This window comes from Gigantopelta aegis, chromosome 12 (assembly GCF_016097555.1).
Source record: "Gigantopelta aegis isolate Gae_Host chromosome 12, Gae_host_genome, whole genome shotgun sequence".
In the NCBI taxonomy this organism is placed as follows: Eukaryota; Metazoa; Mollusca; class Gastropoda; order Neomphalida; family Peltospiridae; genus Gigantopelta; species Gigantopelta aegis.
The window spans coordinates 13,955,992-13,978,491 of NC_054710.1; the positions used below are offsets into that span (position 1 = coordinate 13,955,992).

Genomic DNA, 22,500 nt, shown 5'->3' on the forward strand with positions numbered 1-22,500 from the left:
ATACTTCCAAGAACGTCCAAAATTGTTCATGTTCAAACACACACACACACACGCGCGCGCGCGCGCACGCACGCACGCACACACGCACACACATCCATAGTAATAACAGACTGTGAAAACTCAAAAGTTCGGAACTGCACGTATTTTACAATATCAAACGAAATCACCCATCTATCAATGACTGACTACATATATATATATATATATATATATATATATATATATATATATATATATATATATATATATATATATATATATATATATATGCAGCTAACAAAACAATAAAAAATAAGTTATATATGCACATAAACACTATATATACAAATAAATGTGGGGGTTTTAAAACTTGATTATGAATATTTTAGACTAGTGATAAAGCACTCCCTTGATCAGAGATCGATCCCCTCTGCGGAGCTATTTCTCGTTACAGGCAGTACAACACGACTGGTATATCACTGTCCGTGGTATGTGTTATCCTGCCTTCAGATGGTTCATATAAAAGATCCCTTGCTACTACTGGGAAAATGTTTCCTCACTAAGATCGTATGTCGAAATTACCAAATGTTTGACATCCAATAGCCGATCCTCTATAAATCAATGTGGTGCCATTAAACAAAACAAACTTAAACTTTATACTTTAATAACAGAAAATCACAAATCCAAGAAGGCAAATGGATACAGCCTAAGGGGCCGTTAAAATATTACATAACACTATTTTGGTCAAAATTAGACACCCTCCCTCTGTGAAGCTTCGTAACAGAACAGAACAGAACTTTATTTCACTCAGGCCGCTATTCAGCGGCATATGAGGTACATTAATAATACTTATATGACAGTGACAAGATGGGGTTTATAGGAGAAAATTTACATGTACAATATCAAAACAAAAAAATTCTAATAATAATAATAATACAAAATGAAATATATTTCTAATAGTAATAATCTATCTATCTATATATATATATATATATATATATATATATATATATATATATGCAAACATGGATAGTAGTAGTCCGAATAAGACAGCATAAGCTTGGGAGACAATTCTTTTTAAGGTTTACCGAATTTATCCGTAATTTCTTTTATTAATTTGCACAACTTTTTTAGAAGACTTATTTTGTCATTTGTCATTAGTTGTTTAAATTTCAGCATATTGGGTTTGTTATAATAATATGGCTTTTACCATTTTTTTCGGGAGTTATTAAAGAAACAGCATGTAAGTAGATAGTGAAATTCGTCTCCGATGTCATTTTTGTTACATAGTGTACATAGTCTGCTTTCTACTGGGGTGTTGTTCCATCGTCCTGTTTCGATTGGTAAGTAATGGTTTGATGTTCTAAATTTTAGTAACGTAGTCCAGGATATTTGTGGTAATTTTATAATATATTTTTCTAATGTTAGGTGTTCTTTAAATGTGGTGTACATTTTACCCCTTGATGATGAAGCTATGTCGCTATTCCATTGTTGTAGGTACTGATCGTTTTGTCTTAATTTACCGTGATGATTAAGTAGTGGTATAGCTGAAAAGATTTGTGACATCCAAATACTGGTCATACCTAGTTGGTTAAATATATTTTCCACGTGTTTTATCCACTTATAATTATATCCAGATATGTTAGAGTCGTGTAACATTAGTTTATACAATAAGAAGGATGTTTTTGTTTGTTTTCCAGAAACAATTCGGGCCCAGATACTTATCATCCTTTGTTGGATAATTAATTTAAGGGGTTTTCTTCCAAGTTCACCGTATATCATGAATAGTGGGGTTCCTTTCCTTACTGGTAGGATGTGTTTTAAAAATGTAATATGAATAGCTTCAATATTATCAATATTTTCATGGCCCCATATTTCACATCCATATAAAAGAATCGGGACAACCATGGAATCAAATAATTTTAATTTACATTCAACTGAAAAGTTATTGTCTTTAGATTTTGATAAGATAAAGTACATTCATTTCGTCGCCTTTTTTGTTAGCAGTTTTTTGTGATTTTAAACCTATTTAATTTGGTAACAGTTAACCCTAAATATTTGTACTCTATTACGTTTTCGAGTGTTTGGTTTCCTAATGTAAATACCTTCTTGTAGTCAGTAGCAGTACCATTAAAAATTATTAGTTTAGTTTTGTTTACGTTAACTTTAAGTTTCCATTTATTGCAATATTGTGAAAAGGCATTAAGGGATTGTTATAAATCGAAGGCGTATGTTGCGAGAAGCGCAGTATCGTCGGCATATAATAAGCATAGAAAATAAAGAATGGTTTCCGAGATTGTTGCTATGTCATCTGTGGCTATAAATACCCCAGTACAATTGTGGCTTTTTAAGTAATTATCTAGATCATTTAAATAAATAGAAAACAAAACAGGTGACAAATTTTCTCCTTGACGGACACCGATATTGCAAGGGAATAGATCTGATGTTTCATTGTTTGTACAAATGCAAGATTTTATTCCTTGATACATTTGGTAGATAATTTTGAAGAATTTTCCATTTATGTTATTTTTAAACAATTTTTGCCAAAGACATGTCCTAGAGATTAGATCAAATGCTTTTTGAAAATCTACGAAAGCGCAAAATAATTTCTTTTTTCTTTTCTTCAGAATTTCGATTAATGAATGTATATTAAATAGGTGATCAGTGGTAGAGTAACCTTTTCTGAAAGCTGTTTGAGCTTCGTTTAATATATTATTTCCTTCAATAAAGGTATTTAATCGGTTGTTTAAAATAGTCGTAAATAGTTTCGAGATGAAACAGAGCAGCGTTATCGACCTATAGTTTTCAGGGAGTAAACGATTTCCTTTATTTTTAAACATGGGTTTAATTACCCCCGTGAACCACTCATTTGGAAAAACACTGTTATCGAGAATTATGTTAAATAACTTGGAATACATTGGAAGCATCATGTCGGCAGTCACTTTAATGTATTCATTTATAATATTATCGATTCCAGGTGCCTTGCCATTTTTCAGTTGTTTTATAGCATATAATATTTCTCCTTCTTCTATCTTTCTGTTTAAAACATTTTCATTGTGTGTATCTATGTTATCCAGATTTATATTTATTTCGTCTTCGTCCGGATCGCCTTCATTTAAAGTTTTGAAAAATTTATAAAAATCGTCAAGTGGGGGGAAGTTATTTTCTTCATTCTGTGGTTTTAGTAATTTGTAAAAAGCTTTGGGGTCATTTGTTCTTAAGTTATGCATTTTCTTTTCAATATTGAAGTTATTTACGGAATGTTCCTTTATCAACGACTTTTTATACGATTTACTTGCATTAATAAGTCTTAGTTTATTTTCTAATGTTTTTTTTAAAGTTGTAATTCTTTTTAGCCTGATGATATTTTCCACGGAGTACTCGACAACCATGCGACTTTCCGTACAGTGACTGGTGACCTTTGGGTTTTGCACGTCGGTTGATCGTGCGAGAGCGTGCTTGACCTAGAGTTGATTCAGCCGCGTCTAAAAATAGGTTTTTCATTGTCTCTGTTGTATTATCGACACGTGTTTGGATGTCAATAGACGAGCTGTTTAGGGTTGTTAATATGTTATCGAGTGAGTCCTTATTAATGCTATTTTTAAATTCAGTAGACGCTTCGGGTTTCCACTTATTAGGCTTGTTATTTGTTGAGTATATAATACAATTTGGAATATCGTTGTCACTACATGCAGCATTCTCGTTTACATTCAAGGTAAGTATTAGGCCGCAGTGTACATCTGACAGAAGTGGGTCAAACTCATACACTTGAACATTATTAGCTATTTTAATATATGATGGGTGCCAATGGCATAGTCAACCACACTGCTATCTTTACAAGTAACTTTTCCAATGTTTCTGTCATCTCCCATTCGACCATTTAAAGATTGTGTGATTTACATAGGTTCAGTAATTTAATACCATGCCCGTTGGATTTGCCCATATCTTGGCTTGTTCTTTCTATGGGTACATTATATGATTCTAATTTGAATATACCATTAAAGAAATCTAACATATCATTATCTATGTCGTAAAATATGTCTATGTCTGTCATTTATAGTGTAATCTGGAAAACATTTAGTTCTAGCATTAAAATCACCTAACGCTAGACTATACACCCCATACAAAACAAATATTACGTAACGCTAGACCATACACCCCATACAAAACAAATATTACGTAACGCTGGGACAACCCCCCCCCCCCTCCCCCTCCCCCCCCCATTTCCAAATAAGTCATTCTATGGGTGTAATATAATTATAACGTGCTTTTTATGTATTTATGAATAAACTGATTTGATTTGATTTGATTTGTTTTGCAATTTGGGAGAGCGCAGATATGCATGCATTTCAACTCGATTTATAATCATTAAGATCCTTATCTACGAATTGTTCATGTACCAGTAAGTCATTTCCAATATTAATTTTGAAAAAAAGTTTATTTTTTGTATTACTGTTACTAGTGAAAATTAATTAATTTGGTTTACTTCAGTAACATTTCTTTTATTTAGGCTTTCTGATAGATTATTTAGGTGCATTTCACATTGAACAGCCTAACTTTTATTGATTAATAATTTTTCTGAAATAGGTGGCGCAACAGTCATAGGTCAAGGTTGAAATGTTTTAAAGTTTTGACGGAAAAATATTGCGAGTTTGGGACATTTTAGATATAGACCCTATTGTAAGTACTTTTGTTTATGTTATCGACACACACAGCTGCAGTCTAATAGGTGAAAAGTAGCATGGTATGGCATGCAATACCATAATACAAGTTCAACCTCGTTAAAAGAGTGCAAAAGGCGAGTGTGATCTTGAAGAACTCGGTTTACGAAACTGGAAAGCTGTATCTTCATCATCATCATCATGAAGTAAGAAGTAAGCCACCATATTTGTTCCTAGTCTACGATATATTTGAGAAAAACGCCATTTTGAGACATTTTGAAAAAAAGTACTTCTCGGAAATTATTCCAAATTTAGTTGTGTATGCATTGAAGGTCCTTTATAAAACATTGTCAGATACCAAGTATATACCAACAAAAATTATGAAGGGGCCTTTTTTGTTGAGCAAAATACGTTACATTTAATAAAATGTCTATTGTTTGGTAATGTATAACAGGTTCGGTTTTTCCAATATATTTAGCAAGAATGTGACATTTTAATCAAATTTGGCATATTTACGTTGGGATATTTGAAACAAGTTGAATATATAACGTTATTATTCAAAGTTGTCTGTATTTCGGTTTACTTTTTTTTGACATTTCAGGTTTATACTTTCAACTCTTGTAAATCAAACGACACTGATTTATATTAGCACAATGCAAAGCGACACTATTCACAATAATCTCATTGTAGATTTACATCACACAATATAATTTTCAGACATTTTCAAAGAAGTGGTACCTTAAACATAATTACGTACGTGCATCTGCTGAAACTTATAACTCGCAGCAAAATAAACGTAGTACCAAAACCTACTTTGACACGTATTTAATAAGGTATACATGTATAGCAATAAAAAATACATTTTATTTCATAAACCACGACATTGTTTTAGCGAAATCAGGTACTGGATGACTTGGGGTGTCTGTTTTGGAACGTTTATACAGGTACAGAAATTAATCTATTGAGCAATTATTTCTCCTGCAGCCTCATTCATGTGTGCTTGTTATAAAATAAGATATATATACTCTTCAAAAAAGTAGGGGAACTCTAATAAGAATTTACAATTGCCAAAATTGTAAGGTATTGTGAGAACCCAGTACATTGTGTATATTTATAAATAATACTGTTGTGAGTTAGTTTTTTTTTTTTTTTCATACTTCTAAACTGGCGCTCGCATAACTCCGGTATGAGACCATTACCAACCACCAACTTACGAAGTCTTTTATGTCCATTTTATTATGTTTGGGCGAATGTCGATCCTTTTAAGTGATGTAATTATTACTTGTGTACATTCCAAATTCATAGTTTAATGATGTCATGTCGTGGCACGAAGTTTCTTGTCACTTCTGAGTGTTTAACAAATCATGTTTATATGTTCACGCACTTGCAAATGGCGGTAATGGCCGAGTTGACCGTGACCTTCAAGAATTATATTTATTGTGCATCCGGGTCGCAGCTGTCAAAACTGTTAGCGGTAAATACAACTAAACCTTGGAAAACCAAAGTTTAAATTATTATTTTTGTAGGAACATGAATGAGATTAGAATTTACTGTATGTGTTTATTTAGATAATTTATTGAGGTATTAGTTTACACCAGTAATAGAGAACGGGTGTACTTTTAGCGTGACTAGCCTTACCCAGTCAAACAGGGGGCGGGTCTTAGTTTGCCGATTCAGCCGGCTCCGGTTCTGTTCTATAAATCTGTCAAAATAGCGCAATATGTTGTTGTTGTTTTTTGTTTTTTTTAAAATCAATTCCTGGGTTTGAAATTTGCTTCGATTATATTGACTGTTTTTTAATATACTTGGCAACATTTAATACTATTTCATTTAAATACGCATAGTGTAGGGTTGATAAATATTTTAAAAGCGATTAAGAAATGAAGTCCTGCATGTTGTACATGCTACACAAAACTAGTAACGGGTTTTGTACGTTTCTGGCGACATGCAGAAAACACTTTAAACATTTTATTACTTGTTGTTGAAGACAAATGAGAATAGCCAAAGCAAAGCAGGTATACCACACTTTAATTTCGAAGTTGATATACTGCTTCACACGTAGGAGTAACACGTTTTCAAAATTAAAAAAAATGTGTTGACGACATCGACAAAATGACGGGTTTCGGACGTTTGACGGGTCAGAACTTCGAAAATATTTATTGTACCTATGATAACCATAGACATTCTTAATCGTCTGTAAATGTTCTGCAAAAGCATCGAGAAAAAAAAAAATCATAACGTCAGTGCGTTCGAGAGAAATGCTGCTGAATCGTATTTTTTAAAAGTTAATAATGTCGGCGTTTTTGTTCATTTACGATACTGCGGAGTTACGACAATTTTGAAAATACGGTACAACGTTTGCCGCAGTCACTTACGACGTATTTACGACATATCGCATCTAAGATGACTTTGAAAATACGGGTCCAGGTTTGCCCAGTTTCATGCAGGTAAGCGGGATTGACCGCGTAGCGTGTAGGCCCCATGCATATGATTGAATTGTGGCGTTAATATCTATGTATGTGATAATCAAACCCGACATACATACAATATATAGATATTCATACATCAATACATACATTCATACATACAGACATACAGACATGCACACATAACACACACAACACACACACACACACACACACACACACACACACATACTATATATATATATATATATATATATATATATATATATATATATATATATATATATATATATATATATATATAGATGATATAATATTAAACGAGCTTCCATTTCGTATCATGTTTATGACCCGAGTGAAATAATTTTCAGTTGTTACGAGCTTTAGCGACTGACAATGAAAATGATTTCACGAGGGACATAAACATGATACGAAATGGTAGCGAGTTTAATATCCTATTTATTACCCATAGTCGATCTTAATTTATATCGCTCAACTCGCTTGGCTGACGTTCCTGTAAGGTTGTAGTACGCCAATCGATGACGTCATCGTATGACGTCTAAATGTTACGTCCCACTTAGCGTTCTAGTATCACATTGATATGTACCAACGTGCTTGAACCGTAATTGGATATAAGCAGAAACGTAAGTTGAAATGAAGAATGTTTATCACTTTGCATTTCGGTGTTAAAGTCATAACATCTGAAATAACAATAAAAAGAGTATGGAAGATTACCTTTATGAGAAATTGCTAACTATTTAGGCCTGGCATTTGAAATGGAGATTGACACTGTTTACAAGCAATTTAAAGTATTTGAACCAAATACAATTATGATTGTGTCTGCATTCCTATTAAGACTACTTTTGCTAAGTGCGTAGCTCAGGTTGACTTGAACACCAGATGGGGTCTACTGGATAATGATGTTGATGTTGCTGTGTTATTTTGGCTGATTATCTGCTGCAGTAAATAAATATGAACTGATGTTTTCTACCATTCCTGACTTGTTCCTTTTGTTAGCCGGGTGGCTTACAGTATATGGATGTCCAACAACTATCTTAACTGTGTGTTGTGACCTGGAATTTTCTCAAGTAATTTTAATATTGGACAAAACAGATTTTTGTTGGTCACATTTAGTAGCAATTATTTTCATATTTGCTGGTATTGTGTAAATTTTGGAGCTCTGCCATTTATTATAGATATTGTTTAATGAAATTCTTAGTAATGCAGTTTGTCGTGTAGCGCACTATAGTCAAAAACGAACTACATAACTATTGTTATTTGTGATCGTTTGGATGCATAATGTTAGTTACATTTACTTGTATTTCATAATAATGTGTTTACACTTTATAAAACTATGTTTGTAAATAGTTGCCATAATTTATTAGTATATTACGATTGCTAAATGTATTAATTTAATATTCGAAGTCCGTGTCTCGGCTTTGTGGTCTTCGAGTTTCTTATTTAGTTCACAGATTCCAAAGCATATAAAAATATTAGATAACGTTAACATTAATATTATTCATGTAAATATTTCCATAATTGCAAAGTGTGTGTATTTACACACAAAAAACATTTCATTAACTTATAAATAAAACTGGGATAAATTTCTGTTTGATACTGCTTCAAAATGGCTGTCGGTAGTGACCTTGCTCATCAGTACAGTTTAGTTTCCTCCAAAATGTGTACAGTCGATTAATTATTTTCTTAGTTAAACGTACTCTAATATTGTTTATACATTATAGCAAATAATTTTAGTAAAACTGGTTATGTAATATTGATATTTTTAGGAACATACAGGTTGCTGAGGTCAGATATGTCAGTACACAATTTATGTAAACAACAGTATAAAAATATATATATATATTTTTTATAATTACCCCAAAGGCTTTTTCATTAAAACTATTTTATGTTGAAAGTACGGCCTCCACGAGTCCAAAATAATGGACTCGAGTACTCGTGGGTCACACTCGACCTGGACCCGAGTACCCTTACACTAGATGTTCTATTATTAATTTCTACGCAAAATTTATGCCAACTGGCTTGTTTAGCATTAATAATGAGTGTACCTACTTCACTTTTAGCTATTTTATACTTAGTGTGATAGTCGTGTTTACCTGGGTTTGTTTTAAAAGTTTACGCATCCTGTTCCAAAAGCTGCATTTAGTTTTAATTTTTTCCGTCCACCAGCTAACTGACTTACTTTTATTTGTAAGTTTTGTAGTGGCGTCGTCAATGTTTAGGATATCGTCTAATTTTATTTTATTACAGTCGCTGGTGAAGCCAGCCCAGTTGGCTTTAGTAACTGTAAATTTAGGAATACATTTTTCTTCTTCAGAATAGGTATTATTACATTTGTAGCTGGTTATGATGGGAAGATGGTCGCTACTGAGAGCTTCCAACACTCCCCATTGGACGTTTGCACCTATGTTGCTAGAGGTGATAGTTTGGTCAATGGCAGATGTGTCTCAATAGTCATGGATACAAGTAGTACTGCCATCGTTGAAACATACTAGGTTATGCATATTGATGTATTCTTCTAGTATGTCTCCCTGTGTGTCGGAGTGCAGACCTCCCCACAGTAAGCTATGACAATTAAAGTCTCCAAATGCGCCTTTAGCCAGGGATATGACCTGACCTGACCTGGATGTCAGCACTCATTCGCTGACAACCAAACTTGTAAGTTCGTGTCCCCTTGTCCAACTTTCCAAGTTTAACCTTTATTATATTATATACATACATTATAACATACATTTTTAAAGTAAATTTTATTAACTTACCATCTCTATTTAATTAACTCCTTTTATGGAAGTAATATTTAAAATCCAGCTGCAGTTGAGTTTGCATTGTTTGGATATAGCCTACAGTCCTAACTAGTTCACAATACAGTCCGTTTGGTTTAATATAACTGGTTGGAACAATGAAATAGATGATGATCTATATATACATACATACATACATACATACATTTGGTCGTTTTAATATTTGCAATTCAATGTATGTATAATATTAAATACATTCCAGTTTTACATACCAAAGTAAACATAGTGATATGAACATGTTAGTGCAAAGCATCCAAGTGCGCTTCATATTATTATGTTTTTCCTCTTGCGTCATTTCGTTTAGCGGGTATAAAATTTCAGACTGATCGAAATAACTAAGGAGTGTAGCTAACTTATATTGTGATAATTGTTTTAATGAGATTGTTCCACGGCCGTCACAATTGTTGCATAATATATAGTATCATGATATGGGCAACATTTTCAGGGTTTTTTCTGTTATTATCTGTCATTCATGTATGGAATATGTATCTAAGTCTTCGTAAATATAAGTTGGTTAAGTAATAAAAGCACGGTTTTGTGAAGCATTCTGATCCACATTCACAAACAAAAGAAAACAAACAAAACAAGCAAATGAAAGCAAACAAAGCAAATAAACAACAAACACAAAACGAAACCAAACCCGAACACCCACCTACCCTGTAAATCACTTAATTGTTTTCATTTTATCAAATATATTCATATACCGATTGAACCCCATCATATCGCAGACAACTCCAGCATCCCTGTAATCAAACTGATCATCACAGACAGTTCCCCATATTCCATTGATCTGAATCTCAACTCTGCCTTGTGTGGGAATTCCTGATCCGTTCACTAATCGTATAGGTACTGCAATATACAAAACATCTGTTTACAAAAAAACCCTAATATTTGGCCACTGTAAAAAAGCATAAAAATATTTAGAATTATGTTTGATATACAACTAAAATAAAAATACCTGTTTATGGTATGTCGTTATATTCACAGCATAAACACAACAGAGGCATATTTTTGTTTGGGTATTGTGTTATTTATATTCTATACTTGATAAAAAAGATATGCAATGCGAATAACACTGCTAAATCTAAAGAACTGATTTTGGTGTGCAAACTTTAAAAATCTTCATTACAAATGCTTAATTTGAAATGGAATGTGTCACCTTACACCGTTTCATGTTTTGTGTCCAACTTAGGGAAACTATCCATATAATTTTATTATACCTTTAAAAATGTTTCGCTGTTCCTGTTAGTATCACTATACCAAATAACAAATGGCTAGGTAAAAGTTCGAAGTGCTAATATACTGAGTCAAATTAAAACTTCACAACCGTTTCATCTTGGCCAATTAGCAAATATGACAGAAGAACGTGTTCAATAAGATGTTTTCTTTATTGTATGACGTCCAAAAAACAAAGGAATAGGAATAAATGTTCAGTCAAAAATCTGTTCGATGCGCCCACAGCATTCGTCAAAACCACAAACAGTCAAAATGGTAATTCACAAGCGGGGTCGTCTGATGAAATCACAGGCTCAGTAGCGCGTATGCCCTCCATGTATACCCACAACTGCAAGGCAACGCCTCCTCGATGACTGCTTGATGCGTGTAAAAACTGCATTAGGGATACGGCGCCATTGTTTCACTAATGAGGCACCTAGTTCCTGCAAAGTTTGTGGAGGGTTCCTGAGAGTGCGCAGGCGTCTTCCCATCACATCCCAGCCGTGCTCGATGGTATTCAGGTCGGGCGACTTTGAAGGCCAATCCATGGCATTGATGTCCGCATTCCTCAGGTAATCCCTTGTCAAGATGGACTTATGGAGTCTGCCGTTGTCATGCTGAAAGATCAGGCCTGGACCCTGAGCTGCCATGAAGAACACAAGTTCCTGGGCTATCACCTGGCCACGGTATGCAGCAGCGTTGAAGTTGCCACGGATGACAAGAAGTCGAGAACGTCCATTTCCACAGAAAGCACCACAAACCATTACACTTCCGCCTCCGAATCTGACAACTTCACTGACACAACACTGAACATGACGTTCACCACGCCGTCTCCAAACCCTCTGCCTGCCATCGGCAAATCGCACTGTGAATCTGGTTTCATCACTAAACACGACTCTATTCCATTCCCTCTAAGTCCATCGCAAGTAGCGTTGTGCCCACAATTGACGTTGACGTCAATGAAATTGCGCCAAAATGGGTCCAACATATGGGCGCCGTGCGTCGAGGTGAACGGTTCGTAGCCGATTTCGGATCGTTTGCGCGGACACCCAACGTGTGAAATGATCATTACTGGTTGCTGTAGCTGCCATGAAACGGTCGCGGGGGTGACAACACAATATGACGGTCATCTGCCTGTGACGTTGCCCGTGGTCTACCCGGTCAGGGCGATCAGCTGTGGTGCCCGTTTGTTGTAATCAGGTCCGCAGATAAATTTCCCATGGACTGTACGTCAACGCCCTTGTAACGTCAGCTACTGACGTTCCTGCGTGCAACATGCCGACGGCACGTTCCTGCGTGCAACATGCCGACGGCACGTTCACGCTGCACATTTGTGAGGCGTGGCATCGAAACAGGTCGTAACAAATATCGTTTTAATGTGTTTTTTCGTTGTGCCAGACTACTGTGAGCAGTTAACGATGAAAACACGTGTGCTATTGTAGTCACGTGACAAGTGGCACGTGCAAAACCACTTTGTCTCAATGGTGCTGTGCACCTGTTATGGATTGGGTCACGTGGGTTGTTATGGGCTTCAAATGGAGTGTCGACATTGCCATTACAATATTTATTCCCGAGAAATATGGATGCATACCCCTCTGGATTCGCTCCTGTATCTCATTCATGTTTCAAGCACAAGAGGACTTGACATAAATATACTGGACTATATAAATTATATGTACTTATTGCCAAGATTTGGATTGTTTGGATAGCAATGTGACAATTATCACCAAAAGCAGTACCGGTAATATACTGAGTCAAATTGAAAACGTCACAACCTAAAATTTGAATAAAGTCAAATGTATTTTTCGGGAATAAATATTGTAATCACAGTAGTCTCAGTTCATCTTAATTTGGATTTGCGTGGTCCACTCTAAAGGCATTTGTTTTAATTGAAATCCTGACTTTTAAATGAATGAATGAATGAATGTTTAACAAGATCCTTGTACAAAATAACGATATTGGCTATTGGTCGTCAAGCAAAGATAATTATATTTAATTTTACGAAGAAGGAGTACACATTATATTCAAAACAAAACGTCAAGATGATTATTAGAACTAGGAAAAGTATTGAAGATGAATTGAGCGTATAACATATGCAGCACAGATGACATTTCTGGCACTTTGTGTATACCGATTTGAAGAAAAGTTCAATTTGTTTTGTCCACTATTAAATGCGGATACCTAGTCCCCCCCCCCCCCCCCCCCCCGGGAACCCCCATCGATTTCACCCAACATTCTATGACACAATCGGTTAGAACTATATAAAAATATATTTGAATTATAAGGACAATGCGAGTAATGCCATCTTCTCCACGATCTAAAGCATATAAATGGTTAAGGTTACCTTTTTACTATTTAATATCATGTTTTCTTTAAGTACACATGGAAGCGAACTCCAACCCCACAATATGTACATTAGTTACATCATCTAAAGTGAGGGAACAATTACAGTTAACAACCATGAATCTTTGTAATCGATCAATACATGGGTAGAACGAAACCAATCAATGTTCAATTATAATTGATCATTGGAACGTCAGTATCCATTACTCACTTGATTTTTGCCATACCTGACAAAATCATTTTTTTGAGAGTTATGCATCACCAACCCCCACCCTTGGATATAGTATTTTAAAGGCATACTGTCACAGATTTAAGGACCTTATTTCTCTAAGAATGGATAATACATAAACATTACATTAATTGTTGGAAACCATATCTAGCTATCACATCACCTTAACTGAACCATGATGGAGTGAAATTCATGTCAACCCGCTCGGACATTTCAGTTTTTGAATTATGGACCATTGCCATAATTCAATTATTTTTTACAAAATATCATTAATAAATGGAGTATGGTGGTTATAAAGATGGTTGAATAAAGTACATTTATAGACAAATCAAATTATTTTTGTTGAGGTAATACTTTGTTAGACCATTAAATAGGTCAGTGGTCTGTGACAATATGCCTTTATAGAGACATACGTTAACATTGTCACCAATTTGATTATATTTGCTATAGTCCAAAAAGTTATTATTTTAGTTGTATTGCTTCTGTTGCTGTTGTTGTTGTTGTTGTTGTTGTTGCTGTTGTTTGTGATTGTGATGCTGTTGTATTACTTACAAAGACATTTATATTTACTTGCAAATTGTACAATAATGTATCATTATGTCAGGCATGGAATAGGTTTTTATGAATCAATCCTTTCACTCATATGTCAAAAGGAAAGAACAAAGTAATTAGACATGGAAAATCAAAATGCAATGAATGAACGATAGAATAAATGATGATAAAATGCACATAATTTTACTACTTTGGAAACTAAAGGTATTTTATCCATTCATAATATCCACACCTAATATCCCATGAAATCTGAAGAAACTCGCTGGTCAGTATTAAATAAGTAATCATATAAAATCTGGGAAAAACACACACATTCTATTTCTATTTACAAGGTAATATATTTTTTGCAGTTACGATATAATTGTTCTCTACTTTTTGTTCTAGCTGTTATACTGTATATAAGGAACTTACACGAACACTGGACGCTAACATCCTCACTATGTGAACAGTTATTTTCACCCCAGGGTAAGGAGGAGCACTGATCTAGACGATGTTCATCTCCATTGCACGTAACGTTATCCAGCCATATCGGTCCTGTGCTGAGTCCAAATCGAGAACCATGATATGCCCTTGCACCATAACTGAAAGAGACAAAATGCATGCCATATGTTACGTCTACTGACCGTGCAGCCTGTGCAGTGCATGTCGGGGAAACCTACTACAGCTAATTACAGTTGGGTACACATGTGTCTTTTTTTTTTCGTGTTTAATAAATAGATCCATCGTCTTTCATTTTTTTTTTTTTTATTGCTCCAGATATCTTTATTTATAATGCTAGTGTCGGGGCCTTCAAATTGTCAAATCAAATATGCCTTTCACACTTTTTATGGGACTGTCAGTTCAATACAGATGTGACGTCATTTACAACGGGAGAAAAGTAGAGTGACGTCACGACAATTATAACACTATAGCAGTTAGAATTAAATCATATTGGTAAGATTAGTAAACATTGTAAACTGATGGCGAGTGTGTTCTGGATGTGATTGGTTAATTACATTCTTTTTGGGGGATCAAATGAAAATAACACCAGGAAAGCTAATGACGTTATTACCAATTGGAACAGGCGAAGTTGACGATTCAAAGGTCTACAGTGAGACGGTAGCCAGGTAATTTGTTTTCAAGAAATACAAAATATACAGTTAGTTCTGTTGAAAAACTATTCAGTTTACAATGAACATAACCATATTGAATTTTAGATTTGCGGGTGTTATTGTTTATTTGATGCCCGCAAATGTTTCATTAAACAAATTACATTTGCGAGAACAAATAGACAATAACACCCTCAAATCTAAAAATTCCTTATGGTTATCTCCTAATTGTATATATAGGACATCGGCACATTTATTTCCTAGTGAACATATTTTATACCAGAATAATAATATATTAAATATAATTATTTTATTACTCTGGTACAATGTTGAACATTGTTATTGTACAATTACACAGTTCTTATAAATTGCTAGAATACCATAGGTGAGTCAACTCAATTAAGATAAATTAACGTTTGTTGAGCTTTGGTTTGAATATTTTAATAAAGCTCGTTTCTTTCGCCTGTCTAAAATGTCTATCATAACTTTATGAAATGGGAATACACTAAATTTATCCTTCCCACATGTATTAATGTGTTTAATTACCCATAGAATTCTAGTGAATGTGTTGGTTATGTAGCGTCACTCTGTATCTAAGCTCCATGTCTGTTTCTCCAATGCAATTTTCATTACAACCTGAGCATGTTATAACGTAAATAACGTTGGATGTCTTACAATTCATATTTGCATGCACCAGGAATGATTTGCTATCTGCAAATTTTAAATGTGGAACCTTAAACTAAAATATCACACGTACCGCACATTTTATCAGCACATTTACTGACTGACTTGTGCGACTTTGAGCTGAATACAGAGGGAGATGTTTGATGTTCTTAGGCTGGCTAGTGCTGTTTATAATAAGAAGTTTGGATAGGCAACTTTTCTATTTTAGAACTTTGCTGTAATGTAGGCATTCGAGACTGGCAGTATTGTAGTGTTGTTAGGATTAGTCACAAGAGTAAGCGTTTCCTGTCTGTTGCTAGCTCTATTAGTACTACGTCTTAATCCTTCCATAGAAAGACCTGCGGCTATTTCAAAGCAGTTAGAGATGAGACCATTGGATATATTTGTCTCTGTAAAAAAAACTGTTAATTCTGATAATATTTTAGTTCTTCTGCCAGGGTCGGTAACAATAGTACATATACGTCTTTCTGTAGTGTAATAATAATATAATATAATATAATATAATATAATATAATATAATATAATATAATATACACAAGTTATTACAGAATCTATGTAGTTTCTCATGCGTAAAAAGTATTTGTACCTAGATTGCTGTGGACCAGTCTATACTGAAACCATTTTAAAGCAGTATCTTGTTTATAATTGGTTGTGGCATGTAATTAATGAATAATGTTTAAATTTTAAAAGACTACTGCATAAATATGTTTGGTCATTATGCAACTTTGAAACTGCAATTAGAAGAAAAATCCTTGGATTTCTGCTTTCAATTTTAAATTATAATATAATATAATATAATATAATATAATATAATATAATATAATATAATATAATATATATACTGATGTCACGTGTCGCTATAGCAGCTGCAAGCTTGCGACCGTCACGGTTTCTGAAATTGATATCAAATCATATCACTGTATTTGACATACATGGATGTTATGAACGTCGCTTCTCAAGTGATTAAAATCGTATTTAACGTTTGTTCAGAATCACAGTTTGTGGATAATAAATAAATTATAACATTTGAAATTTATGAAACTCGTTTGTGAATTGTTTTCCTCGCTAAAATCATTCCCAAACTCGTTTCATAAACGCTGTATAGCACTCCCGCTCAAGCAATAATCTATCTATATTTTCAATACGTAAACACAATCAGAAAATTCTCCAGAAGTCCATTTTCTCAAAATGGCCTATATTACAGTTGGGGTCAAAAAACGTTTGGTAGTTTTCTAGCCATTCTTGTGCAATAAACAAAATGGTACGATCTGATTTTATACTCTCAACAACAAACCTTGGTAGTCCCAAATTGCGACAGACAACCCCAGCCTCCCTGTCGTTAAATTCACCATCACAGATTGAACCCCATTGGTCATTATGAAAGATTTCAACTCTTCCTTCACGCTCGCTTGGACCATTCACCAAACGTATTGCAGATTTGTCTATATGACCTGTAATCGAATAACAAATTCTAAATATGTTAGCCTTCAATTGCTGGGCAACCCAGTGGTATGCGTTATAGGTAGTACTAAACCAAATAACTTCCAGCTGGGTCAAATTTCGATTTGCACCCAACTTTTGATAGAGAAGTTAACACCACAAGTACTGTGATTGGTGATAAATGTGAGTGTGTTGGTTATATTAAAAAAAATTAGTTTCATCTGGGCAAACAATGTATGCAATTTTATTTCATCTAGTGCCACTGTGTCAAGTAGCCTTGTGCTTGAAACATGTATGGAGTACCTGGTAAAAAAGTACTCAAAGGTTGTGTGAAACTAGCGTAGCCATAGACGCTACCCGTTATCTCTGAACTAAACAGCGTGACCCCCATTTTTCTGATTCACTTTAAGGGTGAGGGGTTTTAGTATTTATATCTGTGGTGTTTATGTTTACTGGTATGTTGCAAGCAGAAGTTTTAGCCACATATATTTACTATTGTGGTCATGTGATTTAATTTGGTAGTATACACCGTGTAAGCATATATTCTCTGCATAATAAAACATATATATATTATGATTTGTCATTTAATGTAATTAAACTATACTGATTGATTAATTAGCCATCACTCGGCCATACAAGTTCACAATGACCTTGAACTTGACCGCGGCAATATTAAATGTGCATGGCTCTGAATGGAGTTTGAATCAAAGTTAGCAATGAGGAAAAGTTGGTTTTGGACTATAATTCATACTGTAAAGATTTGAATAATTTCTTTTTACATGGTATTTGACTTGCCATATACAACTGATCTTAAATATGGTAATATAGTAATATATCTAGGCAACCTGAACTTAGATTTTAATAGCAATTTATTTTTATATTAAAAATAGCATGTGCCAATATTGGGTTAATGTCTTTAATTTCCATTAACATTATTTATGTTTCCTTGTATGACATTCTGAAATCTCAAATTTGTAAAAAAAACTTAATTTTTATTGCCATTTTGACATATTTATAGGGTGCTAAGTAATATTTTAGACAAATGTGTAGTTTTATGCATAATTGTATTTAAATATGAAGAAAATCTTTACCAGAGACATAATTAAATTTGTTGTAACTATTGTGCATTGTATTCTTATTTATATACAACAATAAGCTTGTTAAACATATCTTTAGGTCTCGAGATCATATATATTTTAAAAATAATCACCTAGTTTGCTATACTAGATTCAGAACCATTTTTTTCAGATTTGATTGTCTGCCTTGGAGTAAGTTGATAATTTGTTTTATTGTTAAATGTGTATTACCCAATGTTACTAGCTAAATACTATGCTGGATTACAAGTTGTAGAAATACACCTAATATGCATTTTGTATTCATCTGTATTAGACAATAATGCGGGAAAATAGATGTTCAGGTAATTATGTCGTTCAAAAATAAATATGTGAAAGCTGGATGATAATTCCAGATATCACAAATATGTAACACCTCCAACTACAGTAGGCTATAAATAAAATATATTCAGGAATATTGGTGGCTGACAATGGTTTTGATGGTTCATTATGAAAATCAGCATGACTGATGGATTTGAAATTCCCATACCTGTTGACTTGAAGACACCCACACCCAGCATACAGGATTTCCTCCCAACACTGATGTTCAGGACATTAAGTCATTACTTCATACATGTACAATCATATTGATTTTCTTCCTCAGACATTGTATTTTTTAAAAGTTTCATTTCTTGTATGTGCTTGTTAAGATCTTCGTAATCTAGGGGTCAGTCATGCACATGTGTTTTAATGAAATTCTTTAAAGGAGTTGAGGTACTCTGAACAGCCATGCTGTCTCTAAATAAAATATTATATTGCCGAGAACACACACGCAACTGACAGTAAATATCTTCGGGAGTATTATTTAACAACATTTGCTTTGTTTAATATGACAAATTGCGTTTGTACCAAAATGTATACAATATATGTGTCTTATGAGATGTACATTATATTAGGTTGCACTGTAGAAACAACAGTTTCAATGGAGCTGTCAGAATACAACAGATCATGTTTATTATAAAAACACAGATTTCGATACCTTTGGAAAAATATATGTTATCAGTATAATCAAAATTGGTGATTGTAAATAGGAATGTATGAATGTAAACGGATGAATTATTAATTAATACAATTTATCCATTATTTAATATCGACGGCTGTGTGTGTGTGTGTGTGTGTGTGTGTGTGTGTGTGTGAGTGTGTGTGTGTGTGTGTGTGTGTGTGTGTGTGTGTGTGTGTGTGTGTGTGTGTGTCTTATACATATAGAAATGAAATTGGTATTCCCACGTGCCACATTAGGCCTACTCACTGATCTCGGTAAGTTGGAATAATGTAATCTAGCTAAAAAGTTACATTTCATTTTCTGCTACATTTGTGACCTCTAAGATTCAATACTAGCAACATAAAAAATTAGCCAACAAAGTTGGTAAAAACAAAAACCACTGAAGGTATCAAATCAATTTCCTACTATATAGAAAAATTCAAATTGACAGTGGCATACTGTTAAGGACTATTTCCCGACATCACGTATTACTAACTAAAATGTTTAATGTTGTAATCTACTTTGACCTTTACATATTTTGTTTAAAAGTATTTATTTATTTTTGTTTTTATTAATTAAAATTGTGCACATTATTTTTGTCGAATAAACGAAAACAACAGTAGCGACAACTACAGGCTCTTGGAAAATGCTACTGGTGGGGCAGAGCGTTCTGCAAAATAAACATGTGCCTGAACACTGGTTTGCTTTTTTAAATGTGTCTTGCCTGTTTGACAGATAACACCCGAGTCTTCATTGTGGCGACAGTCCTTGTTATCGCTAGGATTGACCAGACAGTCTAGGATGGATGATTCAAATGACGTACAAGACAGATTTTGAAAAAAGACTGGTCCAGAACCTTGTCCAAAAGCAGCTTTCGTCATAGCCTGAGGTCCCAATCTAGAAAGATACAACATTATTATTATTAGGATTAGGCCAGGAGCCAGTGTCTAGATGTGTTAATTTATGTACTCAACTTTTCTTGACACCCAAAGCCGATGTATTTGTTATGCTGGGGTGTTGTTAAACATTCAGTCATTCATTTAGTTCGGATGTAAGGAATTGAAATAAACGTTTATGTACTCGGTAAACACGTATTCGAACTTGAATCATGTGAGCAACGATTTAATTGGTTTGGATAATAATTGTTAGTGTGTTTCTATGGACTTTTTGTTTTCGTTTATTTTGCAGTTCTTGGTTTTCTTTTTTCTTTCTTTTTTCTTTATATATATATATATATATATATATATATATATATATATATATATATATATATATATATATATATATGCACACACACACACACACGCACACACATACACACACACACGCATATATATATATATATATATATATATATATATATATATATATATATATATATATGTAGATGTAGATGTAGATGTAGATGTAGATGTAGATGTAGATGTAGATGCAGATGTAGCTGTATGTGTGTGTATGTGTATGTGTATGTGTATGTGTATGTGTATGTGTATGTATATATATATATATATATATATATATATATATATATATATATATATATATATATATATATATGGTCAAATCCATGTAACTATCCCCATAGGGCCATTTTGAAAATCGTCATATATAGTCAAACTTTTTCTGGCATTGGAAGGAGGTATCTCTGGGAGATGCAAACCTAATAAAATATTGCTGAGTTTTATTTACATGTTTGGTATACAACACTTCAAAACCATTTCTATACACGTGAAAAAGACTCAAACTTCATACCTTATCCATGAGATTCTAATAAAGCCTGACATTTTTATTTTATACTATTATTGTTGCTATGTTATCATGAGAACATTTTATTAATGTCAGTAATTTACGGTGTTTTTTTTTAATTTGACCATAAATATGTAGCTCGACCAATGTAACACCCGTAACGGAAAAGGAAGACAAGTTGTGTTATATTATTTAGTTTTGGTAGTAGAAACACAATATTTTATTTCTTCTTTATTTTCTTGATTACTATTAATATGAAATGAGTTCAGGAATTATCTGTCAAATTGAATTGATTTTCCAACGTTACGAGTGTTACATATTTGAAACGTTACGGGTGTTACACATTGTGTCATTTTATGTTTTTATTTAAGTAAAATCATAAAAATAAATGTTCAATTCATAACTATGTATCAATGTATATAGTTATTTGCATTATTGTAGCTTACTATCAACAATGGCGTTTGGAAGAAAAAATAAACTGATATGTATGAAATTAGTGTGTGCAAAAATCCATACTGATTTACTACAAAACATTAGCATGATCCGAAATGAATTGGCTATACAAATTTTAAAATGCTAAGCAAGAAAATGTAAGTACAGTACAATATAATAATTATGAAAGGTTATATTGGCCGAAATTTTTACAAAATATCTAAACACTCAAGATAGTCCCTTTAACGGCAAGGCAGTTTTTATGTCAGTCCAGTATATTTTAATGTATCTTTCATATTATGTTGTTTTGGTAAGTCCTGAAGGTGACACTTGTCAATCGTTAAAACTTTCAAGTAAGGTTTGGTCACTAGTGCAGCTGCATGTTTGATGTCACCAGTGTCAAAGTGTCAACCAAACACCTGTGGTGAAATTGATAATGATATATAATATGATGCACCACAGTAATCTATTCACTATTACACGGACTAGCATACAGAAAGCACCATTCTTCCAGTGACAAGCTACATGTATTCAAAGTAAGTACCTATTTTATATAATAATAATAATAATAATAATAATAATAATAAGCAGTTTTAAGACATTTTTTTTTTAATGTTACATAATTCACCCATCTCCCCAATAACATTTTCTACCCATCATAATTCTTAAATATTTAATAATTATGGTTAATTTTCAATTTTGCTTCCTGAATGGGGAAGACGACAGTCAGTGGAGAACACAATACATTGTAAATTAAACCTAACAGTTCCTTTTTAAAATATTTTAAATTTT

The 22,500-nt window shown here is 33.4% G+C and overlaps 1 protein-coding gene across 1 annotated transcript in view; it reads right to left on the bottom strand.

Moving 5' to 3' along the window:
- The window catches only part of LOC121385838 (deleted in malignant brain tumors 1 protein-like), a 99,966-nt gene that overhangs the window by 57,205 nt on the left and 20,261 nt on the right, over window positions 1–22,500 (bottom strand). Inside the window, exons 5-8 of the mRNA XM_041516627.1 lie at window positions 20,255–20,427; window positions 17,291–17,447; window positions 14,636–14,805; window positions 10,590–10,734 (exon numbers count right to left, since the gene is read on the bottom strand). Of these exons, the coding sequence (XP_041372561.1) occupies window positions 10,590–10,734; window positions 14,636–14,805; window positions 17,291–17,447; window positions 20,255–20,427 (645 nt within the window). The remainder of the gene's footprint in view (window positions 1–10,589; window positions 10,735–14,635; window positions 14,806–17,290; window positions 17,448–20,254; window positions 20,428–22,500) is intronic.